This window comes from Phallusia mammillata, chromosome 2 (genome assembly GCF_965637545.1).
Source record: "Phallusia mammillata chromosome 2, kaPhaMamm4.hap1.1, whole genome shotgun sequence".
NCBI classification, from domain to species: Eukaryota; Metazoa; Chordata; class Ascidiacea; order Phlebobranchia; family Ascidiidae; genus Phallusia; species Phallusia mammillata.
The window spans coordinates 8,404,016-8,428,289 of NC_137253.1; the positions used below are offsets into that span (position 1 = coordinate 8,404,016).

The window sequence follows — 24,274 nt, forward strand, 5'->3', positions numbered from 1 at the left end:
AATTTTCATACGAAACGAAACAATCGTTGAACAAATCTTTGCATTCATACCAGCCAAGACATATCACATGCCATATTTTTTGCCGGAAACAATCTGTTCCAGCAACGGCTTGTTCGTAGAAAATACTTCGCGCATCTCCCAACAGCTCGGGTCTAGGTTTACTTTTACTTTGATTTAATATTTTGTCTTGTTTTAAATAAGACAAAATAAAGACTGAAGTCAAAAAGAAGTACGCTTCTTAGAAATAAGGACGGTATGGCAACCCTGTCTATACGGTTGCAATAAAGGCCTATACAAATATTTCAGCTTCTTAACCCCTAAAACCGAGACAACATTTTTCTTCAATTTTTATTGCTGCTGAATACTGGTTTGCACAATTTCAGTTGTAACAGATATCACCATTTCATGCACAACAAACGAATTGAAATATGATATGTACAGGTTTATTAGGTAATGCACACTTTCAATGGACTGCAGTTCCTTGAGTCTGTCACTAGTCGCTGTCACTCAATGGTTCGTATTGAGTGGTTGCCATCGGTGGGGGGCGCTCTACTACCGGTTGTGGAGCTTGTTGGGGGTTCGGTGGGTGATAGGGGCTCATGTGGGGCTGGTGTACCCCCGTGGGACCTGTTTTCAATGGTTGTTTATGTCAAAAACTTAAAATATATGTCACCAGCTGCACTGATTAATTATATAATTAATATAATTATCTGTATAATTATAGGTCGAAACAGTGTGCACTGTCTGTGGCTTACTTTGATGTCAATATATCCAATACGGCAATAATAATTGTGAACAACATTTGCAATGCTTCGTTTTAAATGAAACACAAAGGTTCTCAATTCGTATGAAGTATAAAGGGGAGTTTAACACGTTATGAGAGCAAATAAAAGTTGCCAATTTGGAGACCATTACAGAACATATCATAAACATTTAGGACATAATTTCAAGTTCTTAACAGCCAAAACGGAACTAGAATTAAAAACCGTTCATTTCCGTTCTGTAACTAACACAACTAATAAAGTTTCTAACCTGTGACAACCGATGGTCGCTGTGGCAAGTTGCTCGCAGGTGGAATCTAAAATAACAAAGAAAGCATTTAAAAAAAAGTAAAACAGGTATTTACTATTTGTATTTATTGGGTCGATCTAGTACAGTGGTTCTTAACCGGTGTTCGACCGAACCCCAAGGGTTCGGCAACGCCGAATCAGGGGTTCGACGAAGGTCTTTTTGAAGTACAATACAAATACTCGTTTTTGTCAAACTTTAGGGTCTATCTACAGTCGCTGAAAACGGCAATTTGTATTTGCTCAATATTAAAACACTGGAAGGTCAAACTTAGGCAGGGGTGTTTTAAACTGCTCTAAACAATTTTTATGGTACTAAAAAGAGTATTACCAGCCTAATAACCATAAGTGTCAGACTTTTTGTACGCCTATTGTGTGCCAACAATACGAACAAAACAGGTACCACAAGCATCACAATATAGATTATGACATCATAAACACTTAAGACTGATCTCCTCGCTGTGCAGCTCAATCTATGCACCGAGCTAGAAGTTAATCTGGGCTTTTTGGGCGCTAATAGATGGTATATATATGATATAAACCAAGTATTTTAAAACAGAAACTAGAAGGGTGGCTTAGCACATATTGCCCTTGCATATACACTATAACCTATTTTAAAACATAAATATATTTCCTATGCTTATTTTGTATTGGGTCCCATATTAGCCATCGTCTTTTATAACTTTAGTCGTTTCTGCAGGCAAAAACTCATGGGTCCCCACACATGCAAAGTTGAAAATAATGCAATTCAAGAGATAACCATGAGAAAGTCTGGTGTTGTAAGGTAAAACACAGTGACTGGCACTGGGCTTAAATAATAATACTATGTAGAATACAAACTACAAAATTAGATTCACCCCAGATATTGCTTGAAGTATGTCCTATTTAATGTTTTAAAAAACTGACCCATTTTAGGGGGCTAGTAGGGCAACTAATTCGGTTCGACACACAAACTAAAAAATATATAAAAACCACAATGACTCAATCAATAGTACTGCAAAATTTCAGCCCAATCCGCCAATGTTTAAAATTTCGACCACTAGAGGTGTTTTGAGCAACAACCGTTACTGTTTCTGACGTCATAGGGCTGTTAACAAGCCCCTAACTGCCATGGCGCAAAAACAACCACCAAGCAACCCACCAACGAGCAACATACAACTGGTTGCCCTTGTAACACTATTGCTCCAAAGAAATCTTTCGTCTGTGGTGCCCAGTAACATACAAATACGTTTTACACTTTAGGGGCTTGTGGGGTAAATGTAGGACTACAGGGTTGAACACAACAATCGACACCTATAAATGGCATACTATACAAGAAATCCAAATTTCAGCCAATTCTGACACTGTTTAAAAACTCACCCATTTTAGGGGGCTAGCGGGGTAAATACTGGGGTTATCAACAAAAACAAAGTGGGATGCACATCTACATAACTACATCTACCATCTGTGTAAATTTCAGACAAATCCATCAAACATTTGATGGAAAAACGAGTCGGACAAACTTTGGGTAAAAACACCCATTTTAGGGGGCTAGCGGGGTAAATACTGGGGTTATCAACAAAACCAAAGTGGGATGCACATCTACATAACTATATCTACCATCTGTGTAAATTTCAGCCAAACACATCAAACATTTGATGGAAAAATGAGTCGGACAAACTTCCGGGAAAAAATACCCATTTTAGGGGGCTAGCGGGGTAAATACTGGGGTTATCAACAAAAACAAGGTGGGATGCACATCTACATAACTATATCTACCATCTGTGTAAATTTCAGCCAAATCCATCAAACATTTGATAGAAAAACGAGTCGGACAAACTTTGGGAAGAAAAAAAAAGAAAAAAACAAAAAACAATTCGAGTAAAATCAATATGTGTCCCCTTCAGGGAAGGGGACCCATAATAAGCAGCTAGGTAAATGGCGGCCGTTGGTAAAATAAGAATCTGCGACGCAGCCGTCCTAGCAAAATGGTTGTGCACCCTTGCACTAAGGTTTTATTTTCTTTTTTTGACGTAACAAAGAGCATTGTTCGTAAACAGAAAAACAACGAAATTTTGTTGGCAGCATAAACTTATTACTTCATCTTTTTCATGTTAGTGTGCAGATGCTAAAAATACAATGCTTCATTTTGGTAAAAACTAAAAATTGCCGGAATTAAAGCAATCCTGAAAGAAGTTGCTTGTATTATGATGTCAGAATTTAACAAAATAACAAACAGTAACTGTTGCCACTACGTTTGAACAAAACCTAATTATGACCCACCAAACAAAATGGGTTAAAAACCTATAAGGATGCAACTTGTTGGGGTTCGACCAAAGGCTGAAGAACATCGTAGGGGTTCGGCCGTTATAAAAAGGTTAAGAACCACTGATCTAGTATTTCGTACCAAGTATGTTTTGTTTTCAAGCTCGCCGTTTCATTGAAATTTGCAAATATGTCGCGTAATGATTAATAAAAGTTCAAGCAACGTCTACATTTTGATGCTAAAATCCATTTTTCTCACAACAAGCGACTTCTATTACATAAAACGTGCCTTTTCTAACGTCAAAAAGAAGGAAAACAGTATTGCAGTTTCAAAATAATACGAAATGCGATCAATGTACTATTACGTGCTATATATAGCCCGCGAATGTTCGGTCCGTCGACGGGCATTATTTTGGACTCCGGCAAATTAAAATATAATTTTGACCAATGCCTTATTATATTATGGCCCTATAAATCATAATATGACCATATTAATTACATTACTATTATAAGCATACGTCCACATAGACATAGTGTCAAAAAATTTGGTTTAATGCTGAGGGTCTTTACCGATTGATTCGATGTAGAGCCTTGCTGTCCTGCGCGGAAAGCTAGAGCGCTTATATACATTGGTGCAGGTCCTCCACCGCTACCAGATGCTGTGGTGTCTGAAAAAAATCAGATCAATGAAAAAAAAATCGCCTCAAAAAGTTGAGTTGTGTGTATAAGCAGTAGATAGCTACAGTGTTTTGCATTGCAGAAAGAATTTGTTTCGGTTCACTTACTGTACTGTGGGGTTTCGGCTCGTTTCGGTTCAGCGCTCTTGTTACGGCTGGATGGCGAAAGCACTGGAGCGTGAACAATCGGCGAAGATCGACTGGAATTAGAATCAAGTCTAAAAATGGAAGATAAAGTTGAAAAAAAAATAACTAAAACGGTGAAGAAAGTCTAGTCCCAAAGAGAATTGTTAGACAAAAATGTTCAACACATCAAACCTATTAAATGTACAATGTTTTTTTTGAAAACCTGTAACATTTTTTAGACTATATATCGCTTTGGTTATTTCCCGCTTTATTTTAACCTGTTTACTAAATGTTACTGCTTCTTATGTATCTAGCTCACACGTGTATAACAAATCGATTCTCTAAGTTTAAAACAAACCTCGGTGATCGATCAACGGATTCTTGCGGCGCAGGACTGCCACCTCGCGACGAACCCTGGAAAAATAAATTCCAGCATTAAACACATGTGGCTTTTTTTTACTTTTACACCACTATTTTCGCAATTCGTTTCCCTGAAATGCGCACATACTCTTATTAGAGGGGTCTAAAAGGTGTATTGTAAGTTTACGTCCTAAATTCAAAAATTAGAGGAATATTTGATCGTCATTTTTTAATTTTGAATGTTCTGTCTTTGAACAGAATATGTTTAATATTACATGACAATCGCTTTTTTATTAAAGTTTATCCGGTGTTAAAATGAAATCTCTACGGGGTCCAAATTATAGACTTTTACCATTATGTGACATAAACGTTTGTGACGCAATAATCTATATACCTCTTCTCTCAGCGAGATTTATACACATTCCTTCATATATTCAGTAGACCTCGGTTAATCAGGACCCGTTTGGACAAAAAATATGAGCGGCAAAGATCCGGATTAACCAATGTAGAATAGTTAAAGTATTACCACATCACAAATTATTTCTACAAAGAGTTTTGTACGAATTAAGCGAAGATTCGGGTTAACCCAGGTTTATTATACCACATTTAAGATTGTTGAACGAAGATTAGGAAAATATTATTGTTACCTCGCTTAGCAGAGCTGTTCGAATGAGAGTTTCTAACGGTGTTCCAGGATTCTGGCAAGCTTGTGGGGCAAGTGGGTGTTGCATGAGCATTGTGCTTCTTGATATGTCTAGGGATGATACAAAAATGCATATTCCGTAAATTGTTAAAGACTTGTCAAATGATAACGACCGAATGTACCAGCTCCACTGAACACACCTTATAGGTTGAAACAGCGTGCATTATTGTCTGCAGCTTACTTATCAGCAATGTTTTTATGCTGTCATAGGCATTTTAGCATAGAAATATTGACATGGATATGATTAGAGTTACAATGGTGAGAGATTCATTTTCTTTATTTGAACCAATCTAAACTCGGAATTACATCCTGCTAAAACAGCGGTTTCCAACCGTGGAGGAATTTCAAAACTTTAGGGGAGGAATTTGTTTTTTGTAAATAGACACAGCACTGGAAAAGACTAAACTTTTAACGATGTTGGATATTTGGGTTTTATCGAGCATGCAAGTTTTAGTCACTACGGGTCTTTTAAAACACTGAAATTCAATCTTACTTTGCATCGCAAGTTTTCCAGCAGCTTGTTCGACAGTTTCAGAAGAGGGGAAAGCACCAGCTCTAGCAGCCATAGCTTGTGCCTTCTGTAGAAAATATGGAAGAAATGTTGTGTTAGTTTACGATCAGGGTTACGTGGAAAAAACATCTCTAGGCAAACTTTACCATTACTTCTTGGTGTCTTTGTTCCATTGCCTTCTTCTCGTTAGCCTCTCTCGTTTCTCGCGCGTCTCTTGCATCTCTGAAAAGCGAAATATGCTTCTGGTTAATGAACAGGTAAACTTAACAAAACTTACAACCTCGAAAAATGCCACAAGTTTTAAAACATTTATTTCTGGGTTAAAATTCGTTAGATTTCTTAATTAAGACGAATTTAAAAAACTGCAGACAGTGCATACTGTTTCGACCTGTAAAGTCTCATCAGTGCAGCGTGTGACAAGAGATAGGCTGTGTATTGGCTAGTGTAGCCATCCAATAGCTTTCAGTTTGTTAGGAGTAATAGGGAGCTACATAAATTTGGAAAACGTTACAAGAAATACGATAGAATTGGAAATGATTGCCAGAATCTTATTTCTAGAATTTACAGCTCGAAAATGTTCTATACTTTGTGACTAGCATATGAACAGCTTTCTTTTAGAGAAAAAATATTTTACTTTTTGTTAAACTCTTTGAAAGTAGGTTAGAACAACCACGCAAAATGTGTTGGGATGTTTAACAATCAAACACATGATTGTTGTTTAGAAATAAAGTAGAAAATATTCTATTGCGTGTTTGTTCGTCACATCGTTAAATAGTATACATTTATGGACACAATTGGCTTCAAAGAGAATTTTTGCGTAACAAGCTTTATAACACAGCTTAAAAAAATTGTGAACAACATATTGAGGGTCTTTATAAAGAAGATTCAACCGATCCAGTTCCACGCTCTATAGGCATTTTCTCAATTAGAAAAACACATCTAAGACATTGGTTCTCAACTCGTTTCAGGCCATGGACCACCAGTCCAACTAAATAAACATCTTGGACCAGTCCATTGTTAAATAGGGATCAGAAATGCGTCCACAACAAGCATATTTGCTTAAAATATATTTTTTCAATACAGAATTTTATTTTAGGGAGAGATAACAGATAACAACAATTTTACAATAACTTTTTCGTACAGAATGTTCATAAAATTATATGCAACTAGCCTATTTCCAATTTAACACAAAAAATATAATTAACGTCTTGTGGACCACCCAAAAAGTCATCATGGACCACCAGTTGAGAACCACTGATCTAAGACGATGAGTAAAAAAAAACGTCGTTTGTACACATGAGCCTACTTGCGAATCATGTCTGATATAATTCCATGCGATGTTTCCTGGATATAATCAAGTCCAGTTGGTTGTGGGTGGGTCGTCGTCGGGGGCTGCTGTTGGGGGTGCGACATCGGAATCTGGAGGGGTCGTGTCATGGGGGCCTGTTGGGTGTGAGACATTAGGGGTTGCTGGTGGTGCGAAATTTGGGGCAGGGTCGTCATGGGTGTCTGCTGGGGGTGGGTAATATGGGGCTGTTGGGGGTGAGCTATAGATGGTTGTTGCTGTGGGTGGGTAATTGGGGGCTCTGGTTGTCCTCTGCTAGCAGGCGGTTGTTGCTGGGCTTGTCTGTATTCCATCTGCAAAATATGGAGTTTACATTATACTTAGAACAGTTGGAACTTGTATTTGTTTTTGCTACGCAGAATATTAGACACCAAAAGAGCAGCTCCGTTAAAAGCATAACTACCAAATACATATACAAGCTATCTGAATCTAAACATATCGATTGCTAATAGTTTTTTTATTTTAGCTAGTAAAAAACCTTCTCATATCTATCAACATGTTTCAACTCGGGTCAAAGGAAGTAATTATTTATTGAAAATAAACGCAATTTACTTTGTATTTTTTGCTGACAAAATTTACCCGATACTTTTACCAAGAGATTTGCTACATTATAAAAATTCCTGAGAATTGAAAATATTTTTCAAGTAACGGAATCAGTCAATGACTAGGATATACATACTTCTACAGCGTTGAAATGAAAATGCCAGTTAGGCGAAATATATATATATTTTATGTAAGTACTTTGACTGATTCCGTTACTTCAAAAATATTTTCCATTCTCAGTTATTTATTCTCACAAACAGTGTTCACAATGATCATGCTGTGTGTTGGGTGGTCTAATACTGTTCAGTATTATTACTATAACATTGGTTTCAAAAACTTGTGGTGTACCTTATGACAAACACTGTTATTTACCTCAAGTCTCTGTTGCCCGGTGAATTGTCTCTGGTGGGTAGGGTTGGGGTCATGAGGTCTGGACACCTTCAAAACACGGTGAACATACAGTTAGAGATGCTGTCGCATTGTTGTAAGTCGGGACAAGCTAGAGTTTAAACTAAATGGCCTTGATTGGGGCCTGACCTCATACTGTTTGTTTGTTCTCAAAAACAGCGGAAACACCAAAAAAGGCTCGAAAAAGTGAACTAAGAAAAGGAATCTTAGCGCAAAAGGACAATTTAAGCTCAAAACTAGGGATGGGTCAACTGCAAATTTTATGTTTGGTCAGACACCGAGGCGAGCATTAGAATGTACGCTCGGCGCATGCTGACGTCACAAACATTCCCAATTCCACGCTAGTTTTGTAGTTTTCTAAGGTCCCTTACGTCACTAGCGGCGTATTAAGCTGTAGTGTACAGGCCCCAGAAGTACGTGTTCTTCCACCATCTAACGCTTTTAAACAAAAGTCATTTCTATTCTAGGATACCCTTTCGAACACTAGTTTCGCATGTTAGCAGGGCGTGAATATGCAAATTTAATACTCGGTTCAGTTTGTGCAACTGCTCGGCCGAACACCGAGCATTAAAAATAGCGATGCTCGGAACGGAGTATTCGGGTTCTGGCCCGGCTTGCCCCATCCCTAATATAAAAACCCGATTTTTGAGGTGATAAGTAACTAGAACTTACCGTAGGTGGTTGCGCAACATCGTACTCCTCCCTAATATTGTGGTCAATAATAGCATTGATCAGATGGGCTGTGGTCATTTTGGTTCGCCCTTTCGAACGCAAATCAGTTTGCACGTGGCGACCATGCTGAAATGTATTGTTAAGCACGGTTATGACAGTTAGAATAGAAGACATTGGAGTTATTATTTAATCCTGATGCGTTAATGTAGCTGTATTCAATAGCAATCTAAGCAAGAAACGTTACATAAAAAAAGGTTTTCCAAAATCTTCATGCACCAATTACGAGGATTAGATTACGTTAGTCTCCGGATCCGAACACGCGACAGGTGCCTATATCAGGACTGGTAAAAATGTTCGTTTTAATTTAAAACACAACTATGTAGCAGAATGAATTTAAATACTGAAGAGGAAAACTTATTTCTTAATGTGGTTTGTAAATAGACAATTAGGTTCTGGAAAATAACCTATGAAATTGATAAAAGACCGATTTTTAAATAATCTTTGTATGGTTTAGCATCTACTATTTATTCTATTGGTGAGGAAATGACCTGTTTGGTATTGTTAAGGAGGAATTCGTCCACAAGGGTTAAGAACCATTAACTGGTTTGGTGGATAAAACGAAGAGAATTTAATGAGCTTAAATAATAATAATGCTTAGCAAACTTTAAAAAGGAAATTAAGTGGGCCAATGAAGCTAATAACTTTAAAGACAGCAATAATCCTGGATGTAGTTGTATGTTTCAACAAACCAGCTTAAAATACTACCCACCCTGTCTGTTGAAGCCCCAGCCAAATTCTTTTCACTGCCTTCGCTTGATTCTTTTCTTCTGTGTTCTTGTGGAAACTGGCCAATGCCTTCCTGAACGAGCCTGCATGGAAATTGTAACAGTTAGCAAATTCATCCAGTTGGCTGAATCAGAGTTATGAGTCGGGTTTTCGGGCTTAAGCATAAATAAAACGGTAGAGCTACTAACACCATCTCACGTCAGCCGCACATTTAGCTATTTTTTGATAGGTGGCGCAAGCCGAATTATTTATTTAGCGGCTAAAGAGAGGTAGGGTAGAGCAGTAAAGTAACGTTTCAAAAATTTTAACATCAGGAGGGAAATTTTAGAGTTTGTTTCATTGAATTTTTAATAATCATATCTAACTTCAAACCTAATAACCGTCAGCATATTTTGGAGACATACTGTTTTCAATAGGATTTGTACTCTTTGCGCCACCTATCGAAAATTAGCTAAATGTGCGACTGACGTGAGTTATGGTGCTAGTAGAATTTCCGAAAAACGGACTTGATTTAGGCGTGAATTCACATTCGACCTCATTTATGTTGAAATTTAACCAACGCAAAATTAATGTTTTGTTTCCACACAAATTCGCGTTCAGGCCAGCTTGCAGCTCTGGGCAAAAATCACAACTATCCACTGCTGGTGACGTCACTGGCCGATGACGTAAAACTAAGCTATGTATAACAATTCTTTTTTCCTATGCATCCCAAACAATGCAACACCGAAAATTGGAAATGAAAAAAAAGGTTTTCACAAGGAATTGTTTTGACGACATTTTGTTTACAGGCAAATTACTCAACAATATTCACTCTTTAGGTATTTCATTGCGTCATAACCGCCGTTGTGGTCGCTTAGGCTAATAGCTAAAACATTCATACTAGCACAATTTAGAAAAGCACCTTTTCCAATCAATTCAAAACAACAGAATACCTTTGTTGAGGTGTGGCTTGCGGTGGTGCAACCAATGCGCTTCGAAATCGGTCTCCCTGGATAGGTTGACCCGAATGCAAATCACTAGCACGAATTTCCCTGTCTGATACACGATGCTGTTCCTGTACTGGGTCCCGTTTTATCACCCGACCCTGGGGCAAATGGGGGCTGCTACTGCTCCTTTGGGTCATATGAGGACTTCCTGGAATGTTTCGATCTGCGCTTTGGGGCTGTCTAGGGGGCGGTGGGGTGCCGTATGGGGCTGGCGGGGTCCTTCTTGCCTCGTGGGCGGCAATTTGGTTCGCAAGAGCAGATTGGGTGATAGGGGTATGGTGGTCAGTGCTAGGGGTCCGATGGGGGCTTGACGATTTGCGACGTTCGACTCCTGGGTGATACATCTCGGGTATGTGGGGGTAAAGCTGGGGTCCCGGCGAGGGGTAAGGGGGTTTTGCGACGTGATGTGGGGTGGAAGAGCGATGGGGCGAAGAGGGACTTTTTGATGGAGTATTGCGGACAGGGTTACTGACGGTTCTTGTGTGGTGGGTTGAATGGGTGGTTGGTAAACTGCTGGGTATTTGGGGTATAAAGGTCAAACGGTCAGAGCCTGGAGAACCTGCACAAAAAATATGTGAACTATTAAGGAAGTTTCTTAAACGTTCAGGTAAGGGTCAAAAAATGGGTAAAATGGGTAAAATGCGCTAAAGTTAAAAACCAAATAATCCAACCGGGGCATCGTATACTGTGTTCAATCGATTGTAAACCGCATCCGAGTATAAGTCGCATTATTTCATGTTAAGAAATTATTGTCTGTAACTTATAGATACAAAAAAATTAACTCATTTTTTTATGGAGGGCGGTTTTTATTAGATACAAAAACATCGGCATCACATTAAAATATAGGCGGCCCTCAATCGTTGATTGAAGCACAAACTGTAAAGGAAAATACTTTACAATCCGCAGTCTCTACATTGGAATAAATAAACGGATTCCAACATCTTGTACAAAGAGCTTACCAGGGTGGTGTGGAACCATTAGCGGGTGAACAGAACTGAGTGCAGATGTAACCATGACAGGTGGAGCACCCGATGTGGCTTGCGATGCCGTGGGAAAGGGAGATCCCCGAGCTGCTGCTGCGGCTGATTCATAAAAAACATGTTTTGAAGATAACCACAGACTTGCTTGCAAACATTTTTATTATTAACTAAGATTTAGGTGTACTGTTTTCAAATCGGCTATTGTTTTTGGTGAGCGAAACCCTAGATGTTTTACTTTTACAAATTTGTATGACACAATAAAACAGTGGTTCCCAACGTTTATCGACGATATTTTAATTTCTCCCCAATAGACTACACAGTAGATGCTAAACCATTTAAAATAGTGTATTTTACCACTTCACAGGACATATTCCCAGAGTGCATTTACAAATCACATGTACAAATTAAGCAAATTCCTCCCCTCAAGTTTTAAAGTTTCTTACGAGAATTTCTATCCGGTTGGGAACCGCTGCAACAAACGGTTTTAATAAGGTATGAAGTTATTTTGGTGTTTTTAGACTCAAGAAGAATCTTAAAAGAGGTGAAGGTTGCTAAATGCTGCTTTGAAATGAACACAGTTATACACAACATAATGAATACATTACCAGAAACGGCCGAGGAATTATGTCGCATCTGTAGGGAAGTTGCATAATCGTGTGACAACATATTGTGGCGGGAACTTTCTAGGTTTTCGTTGCCTGATGGGGAAAAAGATCTGACATGTGCAGAGGGTGGGATAAAACCTGAATGTAAACGAAATATACTTCGTAGAAAGGTGGCTTTCATATATCTTGACAACCTATTCTATCCTATTTACTGATTTATTATGCACACCATTTGACTACCTAGTGAAATTTATCTAAAGCTGTAAGGTGACAAATTTTAATTACAATATACATTTTTTTGCCATGGAAAGAAAAAACTTATTTCAGTTATGGTATAAAATGTCCGTATTTGAGATGCAGGCTCTTTTTAAACTTTGATGAAGTAAGTATGATTCAAATTTTGGGACGAAAACTTATAGGTAAGCATATTATTCTTTTATATAAACGCAGTATAAACAAAGGATTGTGTACATAACATAAAATATACACAAAGTATTTAGCACAAAAAATGTAGTCAACCCAATAACAAGAGAACTAAAGCTTAATAAAAACTAAGTCGACCAATAAGTGTACAAAAACATTGATCTCAATTTTGTGTGAAATACGAAATAATAAGTAAGTTCAATTGAACGGAAAAAATAAAAAGACCGGTAACATACACCTGGTGCTTTTAGGAATTGGCCAAATCGCTTTATACCTGCAAATGGGTGGAACATATACTGCTGCATAATTTGGTTCAAATTTCCGTCAGTAGGTTTAAGGAATGGATACCTTAGCTGCATCTGGGCCAACATAAGGGGGTCGAGACCTGCTGGAGAAAATAATTGCTCAGTATGAAATGATGGCAACGTAGATATATATATTGGATCATAGTTGCAAGGGGCCTAAAATTTGGGCCCGAACCCGAAAGCACAAGCCCGAAACTCGACCCAAACCGACAAATAAGAAATATAAGCCCCGAATGAGGCACGAAAGTTAGATTTCTTTAGGCTCAAATTGCAATACAAGTGTAACCTTGTGTGAAGCCAGGCACAAATCAGGTCTGTTTAACTCTGGTAAATACCTCATACCCTCTGAGGCAGCATTGTTCAGCTGACACAATGAAAAACATTTTTTTAAATATTAAAAGACAGTGGGTTGACAAATCCAGTCGTTTGAACAGAGGCAGGAAAGAGTCTAGCACGTTTCAAACAAGGTCCAACACTTTATTACTTTATTTTTTTATTTGTCCTACCCTGCACTTGGGTGGCAAGCAGCTCAGCAGCAGTTCTTTGGTCAGGTAAACTCCTCGGAGTTGAAGCGAGAGAATGAGCGGACATCGACCGCTGACCGGCGCTCTAGAGCAAAACATGTCAATTGTAAAATGTCTCCGTATGTCTGGTGTTGCTGAATGTAGACCAGGACTTTATGCGTTCGCTTTTCACAGCCATTGAGCTGATAAAAAGCGATATTGTAATAAAGTTTACCAAAGATTGTAGCCTGTTTTAGCTTAATTTTTTAACCACAACCTCCTTGGTTGGATTTTTAATTAAACAAGTTTTAATCAGGACAGACCCAAAACAACAGCAGTTTTTTTTAACATGGGGTTAAGTACCTTCAACACGGGGTAATTTGGCATTTTTAAGGGGGTAATTATATTTTTTGTTCCGTGACGCCTTGATTGGCAATTTTTGGGGTAAAACTAAAAAGGTTACCAACCACTGACTTAGGACTTAAATCTTTTTTCTTGACAACATCAGTAGTTTCCACCCTTACATATCGGACAAGCAATTGATAAAACATCTCAATTTATAACTTTATGAATTAATTTGGTTTTAATTCAAAATCTTGTCTTTCGATACAGTGTCAGGCTATTTTAGGTGTTACCCATTAAGGTGAAACTACGTCAGAGCAAAGCAAAAACAGGTTTAAAATCATCGAAATCTGGGTTAACTTCTGTGTGATGTGTGTTACAATGTTAGGGACCACTGGGCAGATTCCATTACCAAATATGTGATTGTACATAGGTGTTAACAATAGTTTTTACCAGTGGGGATTCGACGACACTTTTTCGGTCTGGAGTGTAACGGGATGTGGAATCCGGCCGCTTCACTTCTGCAGAGGTTCGAAAACATTAAAATTTAACGACTAAAGGAAGCTATGGTGGGATTAACTGGTGTGTCAGCTAGGATGAAAATTAACAGTTCCAATCTATGTACATATACAAGTTACACTTTTGTGTTTCAACAAGAGGTGGGAAAATGGCGTGAATGGTTTTTAGTTGTTTACTGTTATTCCATCTGAAGCTTCTGAAATATCAGGTCTTACCCTCTTTGTGTTGTTTTTCTTGAGGCGGCTGCTGTTGCTGCTGCATGGGTGATGGATACCTAGGAATGTGTTCTGCTTTTCCAGGCGCCGGGCCGCGGGAGGGGGCCTTCCGTTCGGACAACTTCATTTGAGGCGGGGTCGCCGATCGTTGGACGACATGCTGTACCTGCTTCGACGACGGGCTAGGTTCGTCACTGATCTTTCGTTTCGTCGACATTTCAGGCAGAGGCGCACCATGTTGGAAATAGTAGCGATATGCTTCGGCACGAGCCACCTCCTCTAGCTTTGCCTGCTTCTGTGCGGACTGTGTGCTCGACTCGAGAGGTTTCTCAGACTTTACAGGCGCTACTATTGGACTTTGCGATAATGCCTGCGGTGGTAGGCGGCCTGGGTGCAAACCCCAAAAATTCTGGGCCTGTTGCCCGGGTAATATCACCCCGTGGGGTAAATGGGGGGCGCCTTTTGCCGGGGATGCAACGTCTATAAATTGCGGTCTACCAGGTACTTGGCCACCCAAAGTCGACATTTGAACTGTTTGAGGTATTAGGTGGCGAATTTGTGACGGAGCAGTGGCTGGTTTGGGAGCTGGCTTTTCGTGTCCGTCCGTAGGGTGCAGAAGAGGGTTTTTAGTCACTGGTTTGCCGCTACGAATTGATACAAGGTTCGTAGCAGGCGTTACTACTGGCATACGGTTGCTAGATGATACTCTGTAAGCTAAGCTGCTGATTGCTCCAGGAATGGTGGGTGTAGGTGCTAAACTGGACGCCAGAGTGGGTTGGACGACAGGGGTTCCGGTGGTTATAGAACCAAATTGGGGCCTTGGGGCGGTCCGATGGGGTCCCTGAAGAACGCCGCCAAGACCAGGGGGAATTTTATCGTCTTTTCCACTGTGCTTAATGTCGCCTGGTTTGACCGCTAGAATCTAGTTAAAAAAGATTTAAGAGTGTTATGGACAGTTTTGCTAGGGTAGCGGTTTTCCAGCCCAATTGGGTTAGTTTTTGACACCGAGTTGCGGGTTGCGTTTTTTCATGGCGGGTTGCAAAAAGGCCATTTTTTGTTTTTTACGTGCATTTTGATATTCATGGGTCTTACCAAGCAGTTATGGACAGAAAAAACATGTGTATAATTTGGTGGGCAGCGTATGTTGGGCCTGGTTTGACAATCAGGGTTGCGGTTTTCAAGAATTTGGCTTGGCAACACTGGCTTTGTGTGTTTTACAACAGTTAAAGTCCTACCTGCTGAATGGCTGTGCTCGCCGCGGGTGATTGACGGAATTGGGATTGTGGTACACTGCCTCTGTTGAAAACAAGATTATTGTGTTGATTTTACAAACAAGAGGAAACGTGGCTGGTCGTTACTAAGCACATTATTGATGCACAGCTTTGCAGTGTAAATTTGATGAAACATCTACGCGGCTAACCTGGTTGATGCAAATCTCAGTGCAGAAACCGGCACAGCCACTGACGTTGGGGCTGCAGGGATAACAGCTGATTTATCTTGCATGGAACGAATATCGCTGCTGCTATACGTGCGCTGGTATGTGGAAGAAAGTTCTGGAACTGGCAAGAAAATGAATGTGTTATGCAAAAATGCTTTATGGTTACATTTGCGAAAACGGGAGAGTTTAGGTTAGGACTAAAGGCAAAATAAAAGGAGCTTCTTTACATTAGACCTCATTTGTGTTGTGATTTCACATTGGTTAACTTTACCCAAAAATAGAAGGATTATTTAGCACATATTGCCATTGCACACACAATATAACCTATTATGAAACGTTTTCTCTACACCTATTTTATCTTGGGTCCCATGTTAGCCGCCGACTTTTATAACCTTAGTAGTATCTACAGGCAGAAACTCATGGGTTCCCCACACATGCAAAGTCTTTTTTTTTTTTTTAAATTATAAATTTCAAGAGTTAACCATGAGGAAGTTTGGAAGGAGAGCATAAAAATTTATTGATAACTGTGCCGTTAATAATTGGTGTAAAAATAGACTTTTTCAGGCAAACATTCTTTTTTCTTAATCACCTATCTGTCTTCCTAATCACATAATCACCTACATATGTGTGCTGGGATGGTATTGTTAAAACGGCTTTTTATTATCAAATTGACCAAAGTTTGACTTACTTGTGTGTTTGGTGTCAGGAATAGTGACAACAGATGGTCTAAAATCCTTCTGCATTGATCCAGCTATCGTGATAGTTGATGCATGTGATAGAGGGTGCTGGCTGCTTGCTGTAATCAAAATATCAGGTCAACCACAACTTAAAACCAGCCAAGATGTCACTGAACATGCAATTAAGTATACAAACCATTGAATTTGTGCCTTATGGAGCTTGCAACAATAAAAGAGACCCCCGAAACCAGTTTTTACTTTAAGGCAAACTAGCGCCTTTTGGAGGTTTAAAAACAAATGGGTATTTCAAAAATTGCAGCCTAAAATGGATTTGTAACAAATAAGGTTAGTACATGTTATTAGGTGCTAAATCGAATCAGAAGCGAAAGAATAGAGAACAACTAGGGATTGGCTGAGCCAGAACCCGAGTACTCGGTACCGAGCATCGCTGTTTTTAATGCTCGGTGCTCGGTCGAGCAGTTGCAAAAACTGACCCGAGCGTTAAATTTGCATATTCATGCCCTGATAACATACGAAACTAGCGTTCTAAAGGGTGTCTCTGAACAAAAACGAATGATTTTTCAAATGTATTAGATAGTGGAAAAACGCGTAATTAAAGGGCATGTACATTGTTTTGGCACATCCCTAAGAACAACGTTATGGTTTGGCCTGTTTGAGACCCAGGTACCTCTTTTTCAAACAATATAAGCATTGAAAATTGGAGCAATGTTTTACTGTATGCCAAAATCTCTTTCCAAAGACAGATTTAAAGTCAAGTTATTGTGGCAAACAAATCAATCAAAAATTTGCCACGTTTGAGTAATTCAGTACCTGGCTGTGATGCTGAAGCTGTCCTTGCGGTATTTTGTGCAGAAGATTGGCTCGTAGCAGTGGTTTTCGGTGCAGTTAAATCCATCACGCCCGGCATAGGCACGGTAAAAGTTTTACCACTACTTGACACCGTCACTAGTGGAACCGAAATTTTGCCTGTAAAGATGAGAAAGGTTATGAGTTTTTGATAAACAGTTTGCTTAGAAATAGTTGGTGGAATAAAATCAGATATTTCTGTCGTGAGATGATAACGTTGTCACTCGAAAGTACTTATGGAGGCGACGGGGCACGAGATTCAGAAGCACTTAATCAAATTTTACACAAAAACGGATTCTGTAGAATGTAGATCAGAGGTTCCCAACCTGTGGCACGCGTACACAAAAGTGCAAAAAGCTCATTTGAATGTGTTGAATTTTAAATGTCAGAGCTAAAACACGATCTACAAAACATTGTGCCACATGATGTTTTGCGCTGCACTAATCGGTTAAAGGAAAGCAAGCGGTTACAGATTGCGCATTAGTGTGCTGACCTCTTCGTTACACTACATTTTAGATACAGAATGCAACAGTGGTCTAATTCAAAAAGCCTTTCTCCAAGCATGGGTGGTACGCGACCACGGAAAGGTTGAGAATTACGGCTGTAGAATGAACACAGCTATCCAAAACACGTAAAAAACCTCTTACCAGGTTGGTATGTTAAATTTCTGATGTCATCAATAACAGTAGTGTGTACCACGTGTCTTTGCAGAACTGTACCAGCAGATGTAGATGATGGGTGGACAATATAACCTGTTGAATACACAAAGCAACATAAATCATGGAGTTTGGTACACTTAACCTTTTTGATAATTTCTTGTGCCTATGTGTAAAGCGATGGCTAAATTGGGGTAAAAAGTTTTAGTATACAACATGTGTCATGAGTGTAAATTAGGTTTTGATCACTTTTTTTCTGGTAAAAACGAGGTATTCTTCTTTTTCGTTCGGCATTTAAACCAATGTTAGACAAGAAAGGCAAAATACAAAAAAGAAAAAAAACATATTCAATTTGAAACACTATACACGGATCTGTTTATTTTAAGGACGAATATAACGGTCCAAATACAACATCCAAATTCATTTTCCAAACGTTTCGACAAATGTTTATGCTTTACTCAATGTATACACAGGAAATTGTGGGAATTCATTTAAACTAAAAAATTGTGGTTTGCAAAGTCCCGAACATCAACGTGCTAGATGTTAAACTGCTCGCATTAGGTAATGATAAACAAAATCTACGCGAGAATCACCTAATACTTATTTCTGTAATTGTCAAGTTTGGCTGCTTTAAAGGAAAAAAAACTAGTGGTCAAAAAATATAAAAACGTATTAGGATGTTACGTCATACAGGTGTGTGACGTCATACAAATATGCCACGTCATGCATCAAATATTGTGTTTTGGCGTAAACTTTTATGCGAAGTACATTGCGAGGTCAAAAGTTCAACTTACTCGGCTGGTCTTTACTCGATCCCGGAGCAGTTTGTATTTTGATTACTTGTTGATACGGGTTGACGCGAGTCAGATCCGCTCCAGCCGGAGTCGAACTCGGCCGGGAGTTGTCAGCAACTGCGTGAAGAGAAAACAAGTCAAAAAAATAATATCGAAGAAAACATGCCAAACCAGCTGTGTCGATTATATCAGTTCAAGCAAAGTTACAACAAATAACGTCCAAGTTCAAATTAATTAGGAGCGATATGTAACAGGTAAAATAGTGCAAAGAATTGGATATTTGGCACTAATTCTGAACAGAAATTTAAGTACACTATTGGCCAATTATACATCATATAGTATTTATTTTGTTTGTGTTAACTTTGTTCCCCCATTAAATTTATTCATACAAAACAGCTTTTAGGATAAATGGGTTGACCAAATTCAAGTGGAAAACTTGTTTTTTTTTGTATCTCTATCATTGGTATAAACTAGAGATGTACTAATATTCGGTGGGTCTAATAGGCTATTTTTGCAAGATTCGAATCTTTACGGACACAAATGCAAAGCATAAAACGTGTGCACCACACAATCTTTCTAACCACCCTATGACTAAAATCGCTTCAACTATTGTGATTTTTAAACCATTATCGTTTTTTCCACCCGAGGCAAAAAGTCAGTAATTCATTGGCAGGTTGGGAACCATGTTCAAGGTAACCCTTATATCACACAGAACTAAATGATCATGAAACACAACTATCCTTTTATGTAGCACCACTGTTAAAACAGGGTTCCCGCACAATTTTCGTTTATAAATTCCATGACTTTTCCAAAACTTTTTAAGAAAACAAAACAAATTCCCATAACCTTAACCGAAACAAATCGTGCAATTCCCATAGTAAAACTAGTAAAGAGGCTTTGGTATATGTAGCAAATTTGCCATACTTGCAACGAATATGCAAACGTTACGTAATTTGAAATTCCCTAGCTCTATCTGGCATTTTTAGGCGCCAAATTCCATACTTTTTCAAGGGCTTTTGCAAAAGTTGGTTTTCCAGGCCTTAAAAATACAAATTTAAATTCCATAACTTTTCCAGGTTTTCCATACCCGCGGGAACCCTGTTAAAACTTGTGTTCTGATTTCAAACGCGTAGCTTACGACTTCGCGTGTCGTCAAACGAATCAGTTTTTACAAAAAATACGTTTTTAGTTTAAACTCAAGCAAACTTTGAACCCTAATTATTTTCATGTACCTGATGTGATGATAGTTCCGTGTTTCGCTGAGACTGCAGGGGCAGTTGCTCTTACCCCAGTCACTGGTGGGGGCACCATAACTCCAGGTGGGGGTAACGACTGGGGCCGATTTAAAGTCATTGAAGTGGGAATCTCTAACAGCGGTTTTCCAGGCATGTTCAGTACAACTACAAACAAAATATTTAGTAAACAACCCACAAACAAACGTTTTCGGCCAAGAACATAGCAAAAGTCACAGCAAAGGGGCTTGTTATCCAGCAATCAAACCAAGGCTGTACAATCTGAGGTCCTTAGAATAAAGGTCTGCAGAGATGTACGGGTTTTAAAAAGAGTGTGACCCGCTAAAATTTTTAATGGCATAGCTAGGGTGGGAGTTTTTCGTTTTTGTCAGCGATCTAAAAACAATCGATAAATTCACTTGGAAATATTCACCCATAGCTGATAGCCTGTTAACTCAATATATGCGTGTTTGATATACAACAAAATAAGGTAAACTCTTTACATATGTTATATAAAGATGCGGCTCACGGTATTGTCATGTTCAGTGATAAAGGTTGCACACAACTGTCTGCTGTATGGCTAGTTACAATGCGACATTATGCTTTCTCAGCCCTAAAAATTAAAAAACAAAACAAAACTGACAAATATTTTAGATATGTCACCTGGTTGGACGTTTGTGGCGCCTGTCACGGCAGGTGACATGCTGGTGACAACGGTGGTGGCACCTGTCAGCGAGTGGCGTGCCTTGTCGAGGTTGATCACTGGCGAATCGTTGAAATCCAAATCGAACGCATCCTGCGGGCCCTGTAATTTCGACTTTCCCTTCCACGAGTGACCCTGTAAATGTGTGCTCGATATGTTAAAGTTGTTTGTGCTTTTTACCCCTTAAAACGATGACACTTTGTCCAACTTTAAGTTAATTACATTACAAGCAGTTTGTGGACCATTTGCATATAAGAGGTAAAGTTTGTTGGCCCACAACAAAGGTTAAATTTTATCTTGGTTCGTGACGTAAACGTGTCTTATAGGACGTCATGTGCTATCTCAGTGGTTCTCAAACGTTTTTGTCATTTATATCCATTTGTGATCCATTGTCATTTATCGAGGGCTCGCGGTCCTTAAGCCTGAATGTGTATTTCAGAAAAACAAAAGTTGATTGCAGGATTTTAGGTAGTTATGCAAAATTGCGCATAACAATGATCCAAAGATAGCTTGTGACATCACAGACAAACAATTGCATTTTTGTTAGTTGTCATGCAATAAAGGTTGTAGCTTAACCATGGAGACAGTCGATTCTCAATTCTACTTTGATTTAAACTTATTCAGTGGCACAAACTGACGCCAAATAAGATAATAGAATTACTTGAACCTTTTCGCGGACCCCCCAAAATTGCCTCACAGACCTCTAAAGGACCGCGGACCCCAGTTTGGGACCCCCGGTCCTATCTGGTAACAGTTATCAACAGAAATTTGAAAAAAGAAATTTCATTATTCACCTCTGAATTTGCATCTTCATCAGCACTGCAGGTTGCGCTGCTATCGTGATCTTCTGACTGTTGAAGTGAGATCGGTTGTCTGGCAACAGAAGGGATTGTCGTCGAAGCCACGTTGGAATGATCTTTGGACGAATCATGGTCGCTCAGTGCATCTGATTTTTTCACATCTTGCTCAGGTGCTTTGATTTCCGATTTGTCAGCTGTAAAAACGCATTACAATGTTGCGCACTGACAAATTTGGACAACGTTACTAACCAACAATAATTTGCGTAAATTTTTGTATTTTTCTGGCAATAAAAGTAACCATCACATAATGTCGGGCACATAAGACACGTCAAACCATGTAAGTTTCAAACACTATAGAACGGTGGTATGCAACCGCAGGTCCGCGGCCCGGCACCGACAAGTTCGTTACCGGTCGTATACTTTTTCAGGTTTAATGCTTTAATTACAACATTTTGCCCATGTATCCCGGGGTTGATGAACTATGTTAGGCGTTTTCATTGCTAAATCTTCGTTGTTTTTTGTAGGCCGGTCCGCGATAAAATTTCCGTTTCGAAAGCGGTCTGCATTAAAAAAAAGGTTGCCGACCTCTGCTATTGAAAGAGAAATCACTTTCACCGATGCCTACAAACCTTATTTGAACATATCCTAAGTACCGTAGGCTTGTAATATCTTTCGAACAAACGTAATTCGCAGATCCAAACAGAAGTACTTGTACTTGGTCTTATGCATTACTTGCACTTTCAACTTCACAATAGAATCACATAGCTCGTTGCTTGGTGGATGAAAAATATAATGAACTATATGTCTATTGGTTTTAGTTCACGAAAACCGAATATCTTGATGTTCTTTAACCTTAATTTAAACCTTGGTCTAATGTAAGCCGTTTTTGAATCAATTTATACAGAGTTACATTTATACCTTAGATTTTAACCAGGCACAAACATAGCTCACAGGCGTTTCGTGTTGGTTGACGCCAGTTTTCAAAAACTACAACAACGTAATTACGGACATTTAAACAGCAAATATCGGTTACCTGGTTTAGCTGAAGGTGATTCTGTTGAAAGTTTTTCATTATCGTTGGCAGATCGCGGCTCAGTATTTTGCGGTGCATCCAATTTCACCTTAAAAGTACATAAAGTCTCGTATAAGCACCAGAAAAGTTGTTCAAAACCTGACCCAAATATGATATAAAAAAAATCTGAAAAACAACCCGAAATACGGATCTGTTCATAAGTTCAATATTGAAAATAATGGTGAAAAGCATTTGGTGAAACGTTCTAAATCAGTGGTGCTTAACCAGGGGGGCACGCCCCCCTAGGGGGGCGCCAGACATTTCCAAGGGGGGCATGAGCCAAACGGTAAATAAACAAATTTGTTTAACTTTGGACTCACCTCCCCCTAAAATTAATTTTGCAAGTGTACAATAGTGTATTGTTTGCGAGCACCCTGGCGCAACACAACTTTACCTGGCGCAATACCTGGCGCAATACCTGGCGCAACACAAATTTTGAATAATGACATACGTGGCAAAGTTTTTAGTTTGTCAGTTTAAAACAGGGGTCACCAATTTTTTTTACCTGCGGGCCGGATCATTTTAATAATCACGCTCGAGAGTCGCATGGGTTACAAGCCCAGACGCAGCATTTTCCCACACGCGAGGCGATTTTGACGAGACCGCAAAGGGTTCATGTCTTCCCACGATCTTATTTGTATTCAGGTTGTGCCGCAGTTTAATTGTAAAATTATAAAAATTATAGAAGTGTCAAAAACCAACTAATGCACGTTTATTCTACCACAAGGAACTAAAAAAAGCAATTGTTCGCACACAATTACTATTCTTTGCTTTTGTATGATACTCATGCCTTGTTATCATGTTAGACCAGGTAAAATTATCCCTGAAATGTATTATATGAATGTTTGCACAATCATTAACGCCCCCGGGTCGTAATTAGGCGATTCCTGGTTTACAACATAGGCAACGGCAACTTCTGGTGGTTCCATTGCTGCATGTGTTGGAAAAACTGTCGTTTTTTGCCTGTTTTAGGGGGGCGTGAAGTGCCCGACAAACACCTTAGGGGGGCGTGGACAAGAAAAGGTTAAGAACCGCTGTTCTAAATGTATAAAGCATGCCGATTTTTACGTCTATTTGTGCCGTTGTTTTCACCATTAAACCCGAAACAGGCCCGAAAGTTGTTGAAACAGCGGCACAAATAAATGTGTAAAGTCAGGCCCGAATCAACACCATTGCAGTGGAACTTAAGCCTGAACCCGACCCGACTTACAACTCTCCCTACTGTACTTCGTACATGCAATTGTCCCCCAAAAACATGTTGATAATTCAAAAAGGACTTGAAACATTTTATATCACCCACCTCATCTTTAGACGCTCCCGTTTTTGGAGTGTCTTTTGACGAAGATTCACTTGTAGTTTTTTCGCGACGATTCTTTCTTTCGTGTTTCTGCAAATCGGTAAAATATGGATAGTTATTTGGAGCTGGAGGTGTTAGTTCGTTTGGCAGAAACTTAAAACTGTATTCTTTTTGGATAAGGCAGAATGTAAACTATTGCTGCCAGGCATAATATCAAGTTTAAGAGCTCTTCTGGCTATTGTAGTTTTATTCCGACGTTTCGACGTCCTATACAGGTCGCCTTCATCAGGGTAAATAATACTCAATGCGCGTTGTGACGTGCTTGCGTTTAATTCTTTTTTCCTTTGTTTATCGTGCACTGCACTAGTCGCATTGAGTGTTATTCACCCTGATGAAGGCGACCTGTATAGGACGTCGG

At 39.2% G+C, this 24,274-nt stretch overlaps 1 protein-coding gene across 2 annotated transcripts in view; it reads right to left on the minus strand.

Annotated features, from left to right (window-relative positions):
• Nucleotides 1-329: 329 nt before the first annotated feature.
• Nucleotides 330-24,274, minus strand: part of LOC145214188 (uncharacterized) — a 39,241-nt gene continuing 15,296 nt past the window's right edge. The window contains exons 21-50 of one of the 2 annotated variants that reach the window (XM_080082677.1): nt 23,860-23,946; nt 22,521-22,608; nt 21,482-21,681; nt 20,648-20,822; nt 19,985-20,152; nt 18,753-18,869; nt 17,950-18,054; nt 17,267-17,422; nt 16,447-16,554; nt 15,741-15,879; nt 15,556-15,616; nt 14,321-15,242; nt 14,040-14,107; nt 13,248-13,350; nt 12,711-12,821; nt 12,014-12,151; nt 11,388-11,510; nt 10,375-10,987; nt 9,426-9,525; nt 8,657-8,782; nt 7,949-8,014; nt 6,995-7,326; nt 5,835-5,910; nt 5,671-5,755; nt 5,122-5,228; nt 4,473-4,528; nt 4,097-4,206; nt 3,882-3,979; nt 1,033-1,078; nt 330-627 (exon numbers count right to left, since the gene is read on the minus strand). In XM_080082677.1, coding sequence (XP_079938803.1) covers nt 494-627; nt 1,033-1,078; nt 3,882-3,979; nt 4,097-4,206; nt 4,473-4,528; nt 5,122-5,228; nt 5,671-5,755; nt 5,835-5,910; nt 6,995-7,326; nt 7,949-8,014; nt 8,657-8,782; nt 9,426-9,525; nt 10,375-10,987; nt 11,388-11,510; nt 12,014-12,151; nt 12,711-12,821; nt 13,248-13,350; nt 14,040-14,107; nt 14,321-15,242; nt 15,556-15,616; nt 15,741-15,879; nt 16,447-16,554; nt 17,267-17,422; nt 17,950-18,054; nt 18,753-18,869; nt 19,985-20,152; nt 20,648-20,822; nt 21,482-21,681; nt 22,521-22,608; nt 23,860-23,946 — 4,818 coding nt within the window. In that variant the 3' untranslated portion in view covers nt 330-493. Of the gene's footprint in view, nt 628-1,032; nt 1,079-3,881; nt 3,980-4,096; nt 4,207-4,472; nt 4,529-5,121; nt 5,229-5,670; nt 5,756-5,834; nt 5,911-6,994; nt 7,327-7,948; nt 8,015-8,656; nt 8,783-9,425; nt 9,526-10,374; nt 10,988-11,387; nt 11,511-12,013; nt 12,152-12,710; nt 12,825-13,247; nt 13,351-14,039; nt 14,108-14,320; nt 15,243-15,555; nt 15,617-15,740; nt 15,880-16,446; nt 16,555-17,266; nt 17,423-17,949; nt 18,055-18,752; nt 18,870-19,984; nt 20,153-20,647; nt 20,823-21,481; nt 21,682-22,520; nt 22,609-23,859; nt 23,947-24,274 lie in introns of both variants that reach the window. The other variant, XM_080082676.1, reaches the window with a different exon arrangement.